The sequence below is a fragment of the Lonchura striata genome, chromosome 31 (genome assembly GCF_046129695.1).
Source record: "Lonchura striata isolate bLonStr1 chromosome 31, bLonStr1.mat, whole genome shotgun sequence".
NCBI lineage: Eukaryota > Metazoa > Chordata > Aves > Passeriformes > Estrildidae > Lonchura > Lonchura striata.
In genome coordinates this window covers 5,282,059-5,294,816 of record NC_134633.1, presented here as the reverse complement: position 1 = coordinate 5,294,816, position 12,758 = coordinate 5,282,059, and the positions used below count along the sequence as shown (strand labels likewise).

Genomic DNA, 12,758 nt, shown 5'->3' with positions numbered 1-12,758 from the left:
AAATCCCAATTGTCTAAAAAACCCCATATCCCACAAAAAAAAACCCCAAATTTCCCAAAATTCTCCAAAAATCCCCCAAAAATTCCCTAAAAACCCCAAATCCTCCCAAAAATTCCCTAAAAACCCCAAATCCTCCCAAAAATTCCCTAAAAACCCCAAAACCCCCCAAAATTTCCCCCCAAAATTCTCTAAAAAACCCCATATCCCAAAAAAAACCCCCAAAAATCCCCCCCAAAATTCCCTAAAAACCCCAAAAATCACCAAAAATTCCCTACAAAAACCCCCCCAAAAATTCCCTAAAAACCCCAAAAATCCCCCAGAAATTCCCTAAAACAAACCCCTAAATCCCCCCCCAAAACTCCCAAAATTTCCCAAGAAAACCCCTAAAAAAACCCCCACCAAAAATTCCCTAAAAACCCCCAAAATTCCTCAAAAATTCCCTAAATACCCCAAATCCCCCCAAAAATCCCCCCAAAAATCCCCCCAAAAATCCCTATAAAAACCCCAAATCCCCCCAAAAATTCCCTGAAAACCCCCAAAATCCCCCCCAAAATCCCCCAAAACCCCCAAAATTTCCCTAAAAAAAAAAACCCAAAAACCCCCACAAAAAAACCCCAAATCCCCCCAAAAATTCCCTAAAAACCCCAAAAATCCCCCAAAAATTCCCTAAAAAAATCCCCAAATCCCCCCCAAAACTCCCAAAATTTCCCTAAAAAAAAAAAAAAACCCAAAAATCCCCCAAAAATCCCCCAAAAAAACCCCAAATCCCCCCCAAAAAATCCCCTAAAAACCCCCAAAAACCCCCCAAAAATCCCCTAAAAAAAACCCCAAATCCCCCCCAAAACTCCCAAAATTTCCCTAAAAAAAAAAACAACCCCAAAAACCCCCCAAAATTTCCCTAAAAAATCCCCAAAACCCCCCCAAAAATTCCCCCAAAAAATTCCCTAAAAACCCAAAAATTCCCCAAAAATTCCCTAAAAAAACCCCAAATCCCCCCAAAAAATTCCCCGAAAATTCCCTAAAAAATCCCCAAAACCCCCCCAAAAATCCCCCCCAAAAATTCCCTAAAAACCCCAAAAATCCCCCAAAAATTCCCTTAAAAAAACCCCAACCCCCCCCAAAAAAATCCCCTGAAAACCCCAAAAATCCCCCCAAAATCCCCTAAAAAAAACCCCAAATCCCCCCCAAAAAATCCCAAAATTTCCCTAAAAAAAAAAAACCACCGCAAAACCCCACCAAAAATTCCCTAAAAAAATCCCCAAATCCCCCCCAAAAAATCTCCCCCAAAATCCCCTAAATCCCCCAAAAATTCTGTGAAAACCCCCAAAATCCCTCCAAAAAACCCCAAATCCCCCCCAAAATTCCCAAAATTTCCCAAGAAAATCCCTACAAAAAAAAAAACAAACCCAAAAACCCCCCAAAAATTCCCCCCAAAAATTCCCTAAAAACCCCAAAAATCCCCCAAAAATTCCCTTAAAAAAACCCCAACCCCCCCCAAAAATTCCCTAAAAACCCCAAAAATCCCCCAAAAATTCCCTAAAACAAAACTCCTAATTCTCCCCCAAAATTCCCACGAAAATCCCTAAAAATAAAAAAACCCCAAATCCCCCCCCAAAAAATCCTCAAAATCCCCCAAAAATTCCCTAAAAAAACTCCAAAACCCCCCCAAAAATCCCCTAAAAACCCCAAAAATCCCCTAAAAAAAACCCCAAATCCCCCCAAAACTCCCAAAATTTCCCTAAAAAAAAAAAAAACCCCAAAAAAACCCCAAAATTCCCAAAAAATTCCCAAAAATTCCCCAAAATTCCCGCCCACCTCTGGATCTGCTCCTCGATGCGGCGCAGCAGCAGCGACCCGCCGGGGGGGGGAGGGGAGGGGGGGCTGCCCAGAATTCCCGGAATTCTGCCTGGAATTCCCAAAATTCCCGGGATTCTTTCCGGAATTCCCGGGATTCTTTCCGGAATTCTTTCCGGAATTCCCGGAATTCCGCGGGCCAGCAGCGCCCGCAGGCGCCGCGAGCGCATGGCCACGATGGTGTCGCTGTAGCCGAGCTCCTCCAGGTTCCTGGAATTTGGGGAGAAATCCGGGAAAAACGGGATCGGGGAGATGGGGAGATCCTAAAAAATATCCCAGAGGGAGGAAATGGGGGAAAATGACAAAAAAATGGGGAAAATCCCGTGAAAATGGGAAAAATCCCGTGAAAATGGGGGAAAATCCCGTGAAAATGGGGAAAAATCCCGTGGAAATGGGAAATAATTCAGTGAAAATGGGGAAAAATCCCGTGAAAATGGGAAAAATCCCGTGAAAATGGGGAAAATTGCCATCAGAATTCCCATGGAAATGGGAAAAATTGTTATCAAAATTCCCATGGAAATGGGAAAAATTGTCATCAGAATTCCCATGAAAATGGGGAAAATTGCCATCAGAATTCCCATGGAAATGGGGAAAATTGTTATCAAAATTCCCATAAAAATGGGAAAAATTGCTATCAAAATTCCCATGAAAATGGGGAAAATTGTTATCAAAATTCCCATGGAAATGGGAAAAATTGCTATCAGAATTCCCATAAAAATGGGAAAAATTGCTATAAAGATTCCCATGGAAATGGGGAAAATTGCCATCAGAATTCCCATAATAATGGGAAAAATTGCTATCAAAATTCCCATAAAAATGGGAAAAATTGCTATCAGAATTCCCATGAAAATGGGGAAAATTCCATTGAAATCCTAAAAATTCCCATCAAAATGAGAAAAGTTCCACTAAAATGGTAAAAGTTCCCAGCAAAATGGGAAAAATTGCCATGAAATTGGAAAAATTGCCACAAAAATGGGAAAAATTTCCATGAAAATGGCAAAAAATCCCATAAAAATGGGAAAATTTCCATGAAAATGGCAAAAATTCCCATAAAAATGGGAAAAATTGCCACGAAAATGGGAAAATTGCCACGAAAATGGGAAAAATTTCCATAAAATTGGAAAAATTTGCATTAAAATACAAAAAAGAAAAAATCCATTAAAAATGGCAAAAATTCCCATAAAAATTGGAAAAATTCCCACGAAAATGGGAAAAATTTCCATAAAATTGGAAAAATTGCCATAAAATGGGAAAAATTGCCATAAAATTGGAAAAATTTCTATAAAATGGGAAAATATTTCCATGAAATTGGAAAAAATTCCACAAAAATGGGAAAAAAATGTCATCACAATGGGAAAAAACAATCACATGAAAGTCCGAAAAATTCCCCTGAAAATGGGAAAAATTCCCATGAAAACGGCAAAAAATTGCATTAAAATACTAAAAAAAATCCATTAAAAATGGCAAAAATTCTCATAAAAACCCCCCAAAAAATCCCAAAAATCCAAAAATCAAATCCCCATAAATCAAAAAAATCCCAAAAATCCCAAAAATCCCCAAAATTCCCAAAAATTCCCAAAAATTCCCAAACTCACTGGCGCAGGAGCCGCCTCCCGTCCCTCCAGGCTCCCTCCAGCTCCACGGGGCCGTTGGACACTGGGGGGGAAAATGGGGCTGAGAAACCCCAAAACGCCCCAAAAATACCCCAAAACCACCCCAAAAATACCCCAAAACCACCCCAAAAATACCCCAAAACCACCCCAAAAATACCCCAAAATCACTCGAAAATCGATCCAAAAATACCCCAAAACTGTCCCCGAAAATAGATCCAAAAATACCCCAAAACCGCCCCAAAAATACCCCAAAACTGCTCGAAAATCATCCCAAAAATACCCCAAAACCACTCGAAAATCGATCCAAAAATACCCCAAAGCCGCTCGAAAATCATCCCAAAAATACCCCAAAACTACTTGAAAATCATCCCAAAAATACCCCAAAACCGTCCCCGAAAATCGATCCAAAAATATCCCAAAACCGCTCGAAAATCGATCCAAAAATACCCCAAAACCACCCCAAAAATACCCCAAAACTGCTCGAAAATCATCCCAAAAATACCCCAAAAGTGTCGCCGAAAATCGATCCAAAAATACCCCAAAACCGCTCGAAAATCATCCCAAAAATACCCCAAAACCGCTCGAAAATATCCCAGAACCGCCCTAAAACCGCGCCCAAAATATCCCAAAACCACCCCAAAAATACCCAAAACCACCCAAAAAATATCCCAAACCAACCCCAAAACCACCCTAAAAAATATCCCAAAACCACCCAAAAAATACCCAAAAACTGCCCCAAAAATACACAAAAACATCCCCAAAACCACCCCGAAAAATATCCCTAAACCACCCCAAAAATACCCGAAAACTGCCCCAAAACCACCCCAAAAAGTATCCCAAACCAACCCCAAAACCACCCAAAAAATATCCCTAAACCACCCCAAAAATACCCAAAAACTGCCCCAAAAATACCCAAAAACAACCCCAAAACCACCCAAAAAATATCCTTAAACCAACCCCAAAACCACAGTAAAAAATATCCCAAAACCACCCCAAAAATTACCCGAAAACAACCCCAAAACCACCCAAAAAATACCCCAAACCACCCAGAAAATATCCCAAAACCACTCAGAAAATACCCAAAAAATATCCCTAAACCACCCCAAAAATACCCAAAAAATATCCCAAAACCACCCAAAAATACCCAAAAAATATCCCTAAACCACCCCAAAAATATCCCAAAACCACCCAAAAAATACCCAAAAAATATCCCTAAACCACCCCAAAAATACCCAAAAACTGCCCCAAAAATACCCGAAAAATATCCCTAAACCACCCCAAAACCACACTAAAAAATATCCCAAAACCACCCCAAAAATACCCAAAAAATATCCCAAAACCACCCCAAAAATATCCCAAAACCACCCAAAAAATATCCCTAAACCACCCCAAAAATACCCAAATACTGCCCCAAAAATACCCAAAAACCACCCCAAAAATACCCAAAAACAACCCTAAAACCACCCCAAAAATCCCCCAAACCAACCCCAAAATCCCCCAAAAAACTGCCCAAAATCCCCAAATCCTCCCAAAACCCCCAAATCCTCCCAAAATCCCCAAAAAGCCCCAAAATCCCCCAAAATTTGGGGCTCACGCGGCTCCTCCGGGCGCTTCTCCCCCGGCCCCAACTTCAGCTTCTGCAGCTTGCACCTGCCAGGGCAAATTTGGGCAAATTTGGGCAAATTTGGGCAAATTTGGGCATTTTTGGGCATTTTTGGGCATTTTTGGTTTTTTTTGGTTTTTTTTGGTTTTTTTTGGGTTTTTTTGGGTTTTTTTGGGCCAATCTTGGGGAAGGATTTGGGTTTTTCTGGGCGATTTTGGGTGATTTTTGAGGATTTTGGGGCAGGTTTATTAAGCTTTTGAGGGTTTTTTTTTTTGGGATATTTTTTTTGGAATTTTTTTTAGGACTTTCGGGAAAATTTTAGGGGATTTTTTAAACAACTTGTAGAGATTTGAGGATTTTTTTTTTTTTTTGGACGTTTTTAGGGTTTTTCGGAGTTTTTTTGGACTTTTGGGAAATTTTTTGGGTATTTTTTACAACTTGTAGAGATTTTTAATCGTATTTTTTGGGGTGATTTTTACGCTTTTGGGCCGCTTTTGTAAATTTTTGGGGTCCCAATGATATTTTTAAAGATTTTTGGGTAATTTTTAGGTTGGATTTACAATTTTTTAAGATTTTGGTCACATTTTTGGGGTGATTTTGAGCTGCTTCTGCACATTTTTAGGGATTTCAGGACATTTTTTGGGGTTTTGGGTGGTTTTTAAGGTTTTTTTACAAATTGTTGATATTTTTGTCCCATTTTTTGGGTGCTTTTTATGCTTTTGGGGCGTTTTTTGTATTTTTTAGGATTTCAAGCAGTTTTTAGGTGTATTTTTACAGTTTTTAGGAATTTTTAAAGCATTTTTTTTAGTTGCTTTTTAAACTTTTGGGCTGCTTTTGTACACTTTCAGAGTTTTGAGAACTTTTGTAGGGTTTTTGTGTAATTTTTAGGTTTTTTTTACAAATTTTAAGAATCTTTGTACGATTTTTTTGGTGCTTTTGTACATTTTTAGGGATTTCAGGACATTTTTTAGGCTTTTTGGGTAATTTTATGGAATTTTTTTACAATTTTTAGGATTTTTTTTGGTGCTCTTTAAGCTTTTGGGCGGCTTTTGTACATTTTTAGGGATATCAGGACATTTTTTAGGGTTTTCGGGTAGTTTTTAGGATTTTTTTACAACTTTTAGAGACTTTTGTCAGATTTTTCTGGCTCTTTTTATGCTTTTGGGCTACTTTTGTACGTTTTTAGGCTTTTCAAGATATTTTTTAGAACTTTCAAGCGATTTTTAGGTGTACTTTTACAACTTCTAGGATTTTTTAAAAGGATTTTTAGGTGCTTTTTAAGCTTTTGAGGTGCTTTTTGTACATTTTGAGGGTTTTTATGAATTTTGGGGGTTTTTTTACTACTTTTGGAGATTTTTGCAGTATGTTCCGGGTGCTTTTTTATGGGCTTTAGGGCATTTTTGAAGGTTTTTGGGTGGTTTTTAGGGGTTTTGCTTACAGCTTTTACCGATTTTTGTCGCGTTTTTGGGGCGGTTTTGATGCTTTTGGGCTGTTTCTGAAGGTTTTTAGGAGTTTCAGGACATTTTTTGGGCGGTTTTTGGGGGTTTTTCTCTCACCTCTCCTGCTTGAGGGCGAATTCCAACATCCGGATGCGCCGCACCAGGTCCAGCTTGAGGCTCTCCTGGCCCCGCCGCTCGCCCTGCAGGAACGCCACCTGCGCCTTGGGGACATGGGGACACTGGGGACACTGGGGACATTGGGGACATTGGGGGGACTGGGGACACTGGGGGGATTGGGGACATTGGGGACACTGGGGACATTGGGGACACTGGGGACACTGGGGACATTGGGGACACTGGGGACATTGGGGGGATTGGGGACACTGGGGACACTCAGGGACACTGGGGGACATTCAGGGACATTGGGGACATTAGAGACATTGGGGACACTTGGTGATATCAGGGACACTGGGGACATTTGGGACACTGGGGGACACTGGGGACACTGGGGGGATTGGGGACATTGGGGACATTGGGGACACTGGGGACACTGGGGACATCGGGGACACTGGGGACACTGGGGACATTGGGGACACTGGGGACATTGGGGACACTGGGGACATTGGGGACATTGGGGACATCGGGGACACTGGGGACACTGGGGACATTGGGGACACTGGGGACATTGGGGACACTGGGGACATTGGGGACATTGGGGGGACTGGGGGACACTGGGGACATTGGGGACATTGGGGACATTGGGGACACTGGGGGGATTGGGGACACTGGGGACATTGGGGGATTGGGGGACATTGGGGACATTAGAGACATCAGGGACACTGGGGACATTGGGGACATTGGGGGGATTGGGGGGACTGGGGACACTGGGGACATTGGGGACACTGGGGACATTGGGGGATTGGGGACACTGGGGACATTGGGGACACTGGGGACATTGGGGACACTGGGGGGACTGGGGACATTGGGGGATTGGGGACATTTGGGACATTTGGGGACATTGGGGGACACTGGGGATATTAGAGACATCGGGGACACTTGGGACACTGGGGGGATTGGGGACACTGGGGACACTGGGGGACATTCAGGGACACTGGGGACACTGGGGACACTGGGGGACACTGGGGACACTGGGGACACTCCGGGTCCCCGAGGCTTTCCTGGCCCTGGCACCAGGACGGCCACCAGCGCCTTGGGGACGTTGGGGTGACACTGGGGACAGGGGTGTCCCCAACCCTCAGGGTGACAGCAAGGTCACCCAGTGCCCGTCCCAGTACCCCCAGTTCTCCCAGTCCCGCTCCCGCCCCCTCCCGCTGTCCCCATCCCAGTTCCCATCCCAGTCCCTCCCAGTCCTCCCAGTTCTCCCAGTCCCCATCCCAGTCTCCCCAGTCCCCCCCAGTTCCCATCCCAGTCCCCATCCCAGTTCTCCCAGTTCTCCCAGTCCCACTCCCGCTCCCGCCCCCTCCCGCTGTCCCCATCCCAGTTCTCCCAGTCCCCCCCAGTTCCCATCCCACTTCTCCCAGTCCCATCCCAGTTCCCATCCCAGTTCTCCCAGTTCCCATCCCAGTTCCCATCCCAGTTCCCATCCCAGTTCTCTCAGTCCCCCCCAGTTCCCATCCCAGTTCTCCCAGTCCCATCCCAGTCCCATCCCAGTTCTCCCAGTCCCGCTCCCGCCCCCTCCCGCTGTCCCCACCCCAGTTCTCCCAGTCCCATCCCAGTCCCCCCAGTCCCCCCCAGTCCCCACCAGTCCCATCCCAGTCCCCCCAGTCCCCATCCCAGTCCCCCCAGTTCTCCCAGTCCCATCCCAGTCCCCCCCATTCCCATCCCAGTTCCCATCCCAGTCCCTCCCAGTTCCCATCCCAGTTCTCCCAGTCCCACCCCAGTCCCCCCAGTCCCCCCCAGTCCCATCCCAGTCCCATCCCAGTCCCATCCCAGTCCCATCCCAGTCCCCCCAGTCCCATCCCAGTTCCCCCATTCCCATCCCAGTCCCCCCAGTCCCCCCAGTCCCCATCCCAGTCTCTCCCAGTCCCCCCCAGTCCCATCCCAGTCCCCCCAGTCTCCCCCAGTCCCATCCCAGTTCTCCCAGTCCCCCCCATTCCCATCCCAGTCCCCCCCATTCCCATCCCAGTCCCCCCCAGTCCCCCCCAGTCCCATCCCAGTCCCCCCCATTCCCATCCCAGTCCCCCCAGTCCCCCCATTCCCATCCCAGTCCCCCCAGTCCCCCCATTCCCATCCCAGTTCTCCCAGTCCCCCCCATTCCCATCCCAGTCCCCCCAGTCCCCCCATTCCCATCCCAGTCCCATCCCAGTCCCCCCCATTCCCATCCCAGTTCTCCCAGTCCCGCTCCCGCCCCCTCCCGCTGTCCCCTCCCCTCTCCGCCGCCCCGGCCGCCATTTCCTCCCAAGATGGCGCCGGCCGCGGCCACCCCGCCCCGCTGACCCCGGTGTCGCCGCTGTCCCCTGATGTCCCCGCTGTCCCCTCGCTGTCCCCGCTGTCCCCTCGCTGTCCCCTCGCTGTCCCCTCGCTGTCCCCGCCGTCCCCTCCCCGTCCCTCCCCTCATGCGGGGCGCCGCCGCCATCATTACCTGCAGCTCGGCCCTCTCCGCTTCCCAGCGCCCTTTCTCCGCCTCGAACCGCGCCCACTCGTGCTGGATGAAGTGCAGGATGCCCGGCAGGCTCAGGCCGGTTCGTGCCGCGGGCTCCGGGCCCGCAGCGGGAGCGGGAGCGGGGCCGGGAGCGGGGCCGGGGGGCGGAGGTTGGGCCCGGGCCGGCGGAGCCCGCTCGGCCGCCATGGCGGCTGCCACAAAGGGAGCCACGGGCGGCAGCGGCTTCCTGCCACAAAGGGAGCCGAGGGCGGGAAAGGGGCGGGGCTAGAGAGGAAAGGGGCGGGGTCGGCGGGAAAGGGGCGGGGATAGAGAGAAAATGGGCGTGGTCAGCGGGAAAGGGGCGGGGTTTGGTGAGAAATGTGCATGGCCAGCGAGAAAAGGGGCGGGGCTAGAGGGAAAGGGGGCGGGGTCAGTGGGGAAAGGGGCGGGGCTAGAGGGAAATGGGCGTGGCCAAGGGAGGCGCCGTTGCCGTGGCAACGCGGGGGGGCTTTTGGGGGGTTTTGGGGTTTTTTGGGGGGTTAGACGGGATTTTGGGGGTTTTTCTGCGGGTCTTTGGGGGTTAGAGGAGATTTTTGGGGAGTTAGAGGGGATTTTGGGGGTTAGAAGAGATTTTTTGGAGGGTCTTTGGGGGGTTTTGGGGTTTTTTGGGGGTCTTTGGGGGGCTAGACGGGATTTTTGGGGGGCTAGACGGGATTTTTGGGGTTTTTCTGCGGGTCTTTGGGTGTTAGAGCAGATTTTTGGGGAGTTAGAGGGGATTTTGGGGGTTATAAGGGATTTTAGGGGTTTTTCTGCGGGTCTTTGGGTGTTAGAGCAGATTTTTGGGGAGTTAGAGGGGATTCTTGGGGGTCTTTGGGGGGTTAGAAGGGATTTTTGGGGTTTTTCTGCGGGTCTTTGGGTGTTAGAGGAGATTTTTGGGGAGTTAGGGGATTTTGGGGGAGTCTTTGGGGGTTATAAGGGATTTTAGGGGTTTTTCTGTGGGTCTTTGGGTGTTAGAGCAGATTTTTGGGGAGTTAGAGGGGATTTTGGGGGTTAGAAGGGATTTTTTGGAGGGTCTTTGGGGGGTTTTGGGGTTTTTTGGGGGGCTTTGGGGGGCTAGACGGGATTTTTGGGGGGTCTTTGGGGGATTAAAGGGGATTTTTTGGATTTTTTTCTGGTATTCTTTGGGGGTTAGAGATTTTTGGGGAGTTAGAGGGGATTTTGGGGGGTTAGAAGGGATTTTTTGGAGGGTCTTTGGGGGTCTTTGGGGGGCTAGACGGGATTTTTGGGGGGCTAGACGGGATTTTTGGGGTTTTTCTGCGGGTCTTTGGGTCTTAGAGTAGATTTTTGGGGAGTTAGAGGGGATTTTGGGGGTTAGAAGGGATTTTTGGGGTTTTTCTGCGGGTCTTTGGGTGTTAGAGGAGATTTTTGGGGAGTTAGAGGGGATTTTGGGGGTTAGAAGGGATTTTTGGGGGGGTCTTTGGGGGGGTTAAAAGGTATTTTGGGGGGTCTTTGGGAGGTGAGAGGAGATTTTTGGGGTATTTGGGGTTTTTTGGGGAGTCTTAGGGGATTTTGGGGGGATCTTTGAGGGTTAGAGGGGACTTTTGGGGTCTTTTTGGGGTTAGAGGGGATTTGGGGGGGTCAGAGGGGATTTTGGGGGGTTAGAGGGGATTTTTAGGATTTTTCTGTGGTTTTTTGTGGGGGTTAGAGGGGATTTTGGGGTGTTAGAGGGGACTTTTAGGATTTTTCTGTGTTTTTTTGTGGGGGGTTAGAGGGGATTTTGGGGTGTTAGAGGGGACTTTTAGGATTTTTCTGGGGGTTTTTGTGGGGGTTTAGAGGGGATTTTGGGGTGTTAGAGGGGATTTTTAGGATTTTTCTGTGGTTTTTTGTGGGGGGTTCGAGGGGATTTTTGGGGTGGTCTTTGAGGGGGTCACAGGGGATTTTTGGGCTCTTCTACAGACTTGCAGGGCGGGCTTTAATTATGAAGAATTAACGAACACCTCATTAACAACCCCTCATGAACATTCCCACCTCCACAGCGCCACCGCGCGGTCACCTCTGGTATCACCACCACCGACAGCAACACCTCCGAATGAACTCGTTAATTAACGAACGAATTAACTAATTAATTCATCCACACCATGAGAATCACTCCCTGCCAGGCCGCCTTGGCCGCCGCCATCGCCCTCAACCTCCTCCTGCTGCTCTTCTCCCGTTTCCTCCCCGGCGCGCCGCCGCCGCCGCCGTGCCGGCGCTCCCGGCGCGTCCCCGACGGCGTCCCCGGCGTCACCGTCATCCTCCTGGAGTTCGACGGCCCCGAGCACGACGTGGCCGCCACGGCCCGCTCCTTCGCCGCGCTGCCCGGCGTGGCCGTGCTGGTGGCCTCCGAGACGCCGCCGTACCCTCCGGCGCCGCTGCCCGCCGGCGCGGCCGCGCTGCCGCTGCGGCCGGAGCCTCACCTGCCGCCGCCGCGGCCGGAGCTGGCGGTGCGGACGCGCCACGTGGCGTTGGTGCCGGACGGCGCCCGCGCCGCGCCGGGGCTGCTGCGCCGCATGAGGGACGCGCTGGAAACCACCGGCGGCGCCAAGGTGGTGGCGGCGGCCGCGGGGCAGCGGCGGCCGCGGTGTTTGGAGCTGGAGCTGGACGTCAAAGCGTGGACGGCGCGCTACAGCTACGCCGAGCGGCGGAGCGACCGGCGCGGCGAGCTCTGCGGCGCGCTGGACGACGCCCCGGCCGTGCTGCTGCTGCGGACGCGCGACCTCTTCTCGCTGCCCTTCCCGCTGGCTCGCCCGGCGGCCGCCTCGCTGTCCCTGCAGGCGGCGGCGCGCGGCTGGCGGCTCCTCCTGCTGCCGGCTTCCTTCCCGGCCGCGCCGGTGCCGCCGCCACGCCGCCGCGGCGCGGAGGAGTCGCGCCGGCGGGCGCTGCTGGAGCGCTTCGGCGTCAAGCTGGAGGTGCTGCCGGACGGCGGGCGGCGCTGGCACGGCTGCGGCAAGGAGACGGCGCGCTGCTTCGGCACGGTGCGGGCGCAGAGCCCCGAGTACCTGCTGGCCGGGCGCTGGACGCCGCCGTGCTGCCTGCGGGCGCTGCGCGCCACCGCCCGCCACGTGCTGGCGCAGCTGGAGGCGGCGGGCGTGCGCCACTGGCTGGAGGGCGGCTCGCTGCTGGGCGCCGTGCGGCACGGCGACATCGTGCCGTGGGATTACGACGTGGACGTGGGGCTCTACCGCGACGACGTGCCCAAGTGCCGCTGGCTGGCGGCCGTGGCGGCCTCGGGACGCCCGCTGGAGGATCCCGACGGCTTCCTGTGGGAAAAAGCCGCCGAGGGGGAATTTTACCGCGTGCACTTCAGCCGCGCCAACCGGCTCCACGTGGACCTGTGGCCGTTCTACGTCCGTCCCGGCGCCGCCGTCATGACCAAGGACACGTGGCTGGGGCACCGGCAGGACGTGGAGTTCCCCGAGCGCTTCTTGGTGCCCCTGGGCGCCGTGCCCTTCGTGGGCGTCGTGGCCAAGGCGCCCAACGACCCCCGCGCCTTCCTGGAGTTCAAGTTCGGGCCCGGCGCCATCGAGAACCCCGAGTACCCCAACCCCGAGGTCAGGAGGTTGGCGCAGGACCTGGGCAATAAAACTGCGCCGTGACGCTCGTGCCGC

At 51.1% G+C, this 12,758-nt stretch overlaps 2 protein-coding genes and 1 long non-coding RNA gene across 3 annotated transcripts in view; 1 reads left to right on the top strand and 2 right to left on the bottom strand.

Moving 5' to 3' along the window:
* Positions 1–1,860, bottom strand: part of LOC144247726 (uncharacterized) — a 5,312-nt gene extending 3,452 nt beyond the window's left edge. The window contains exon 1 of the long non-coding RNA XR_013341285.1: positions 1,816–1,860. This is a non-coding gene — a long non-coding RNA (uncharacterized LOC144247726). The remainder of the gene's footprint in view (positions 1–1,815) is intronic.
* The window catches only part of STRN4 (striatin 4), a 26,983-nt gene extending 17,665 nt beyond the window's left edge, over positions 1–9,318 (bottom strand). Inside the window, exons 1-5 of the mRNA XM_077789113.1 lie at positions 9,112–9,318; positions 6,627–6,730; positions 5,062–5,117; positions 3,450–3,510; positions 1,995–2,064 (exon numbers count right to left, since the gene is read on the bottom strand). Coding sequence (XP_077645239.1) covers positions 1,995–2,064; positions 3,450–3,510; positions 5,062–5,117; positions 6,627–6,730; positions 9,112–9,318 — 498 coding nt within the window. The remainder of the gene's footprint in view (positions 1–1,994; positions 2,065–3,449; positions 3,511–5,061; positions 5,118–6,626; positions 6,731–9,111) is intronic.
* FKRP (fukutin related protein) lies at positions 9,095–12,758 on the top strand. The gene is given in 4 exon segments (XM_021549755.3): positions 9,095–9,211; positions 11,148–11,353; positions 11,355–11,479; positions 11,482–12,758. Coding segments are annotated over 3 exon segments (1,494 nt in total). The 5' UTR covers positions 9,095–9,211; positions 11,148–11,249; the 3' UTR covers positions 12,747–12,758.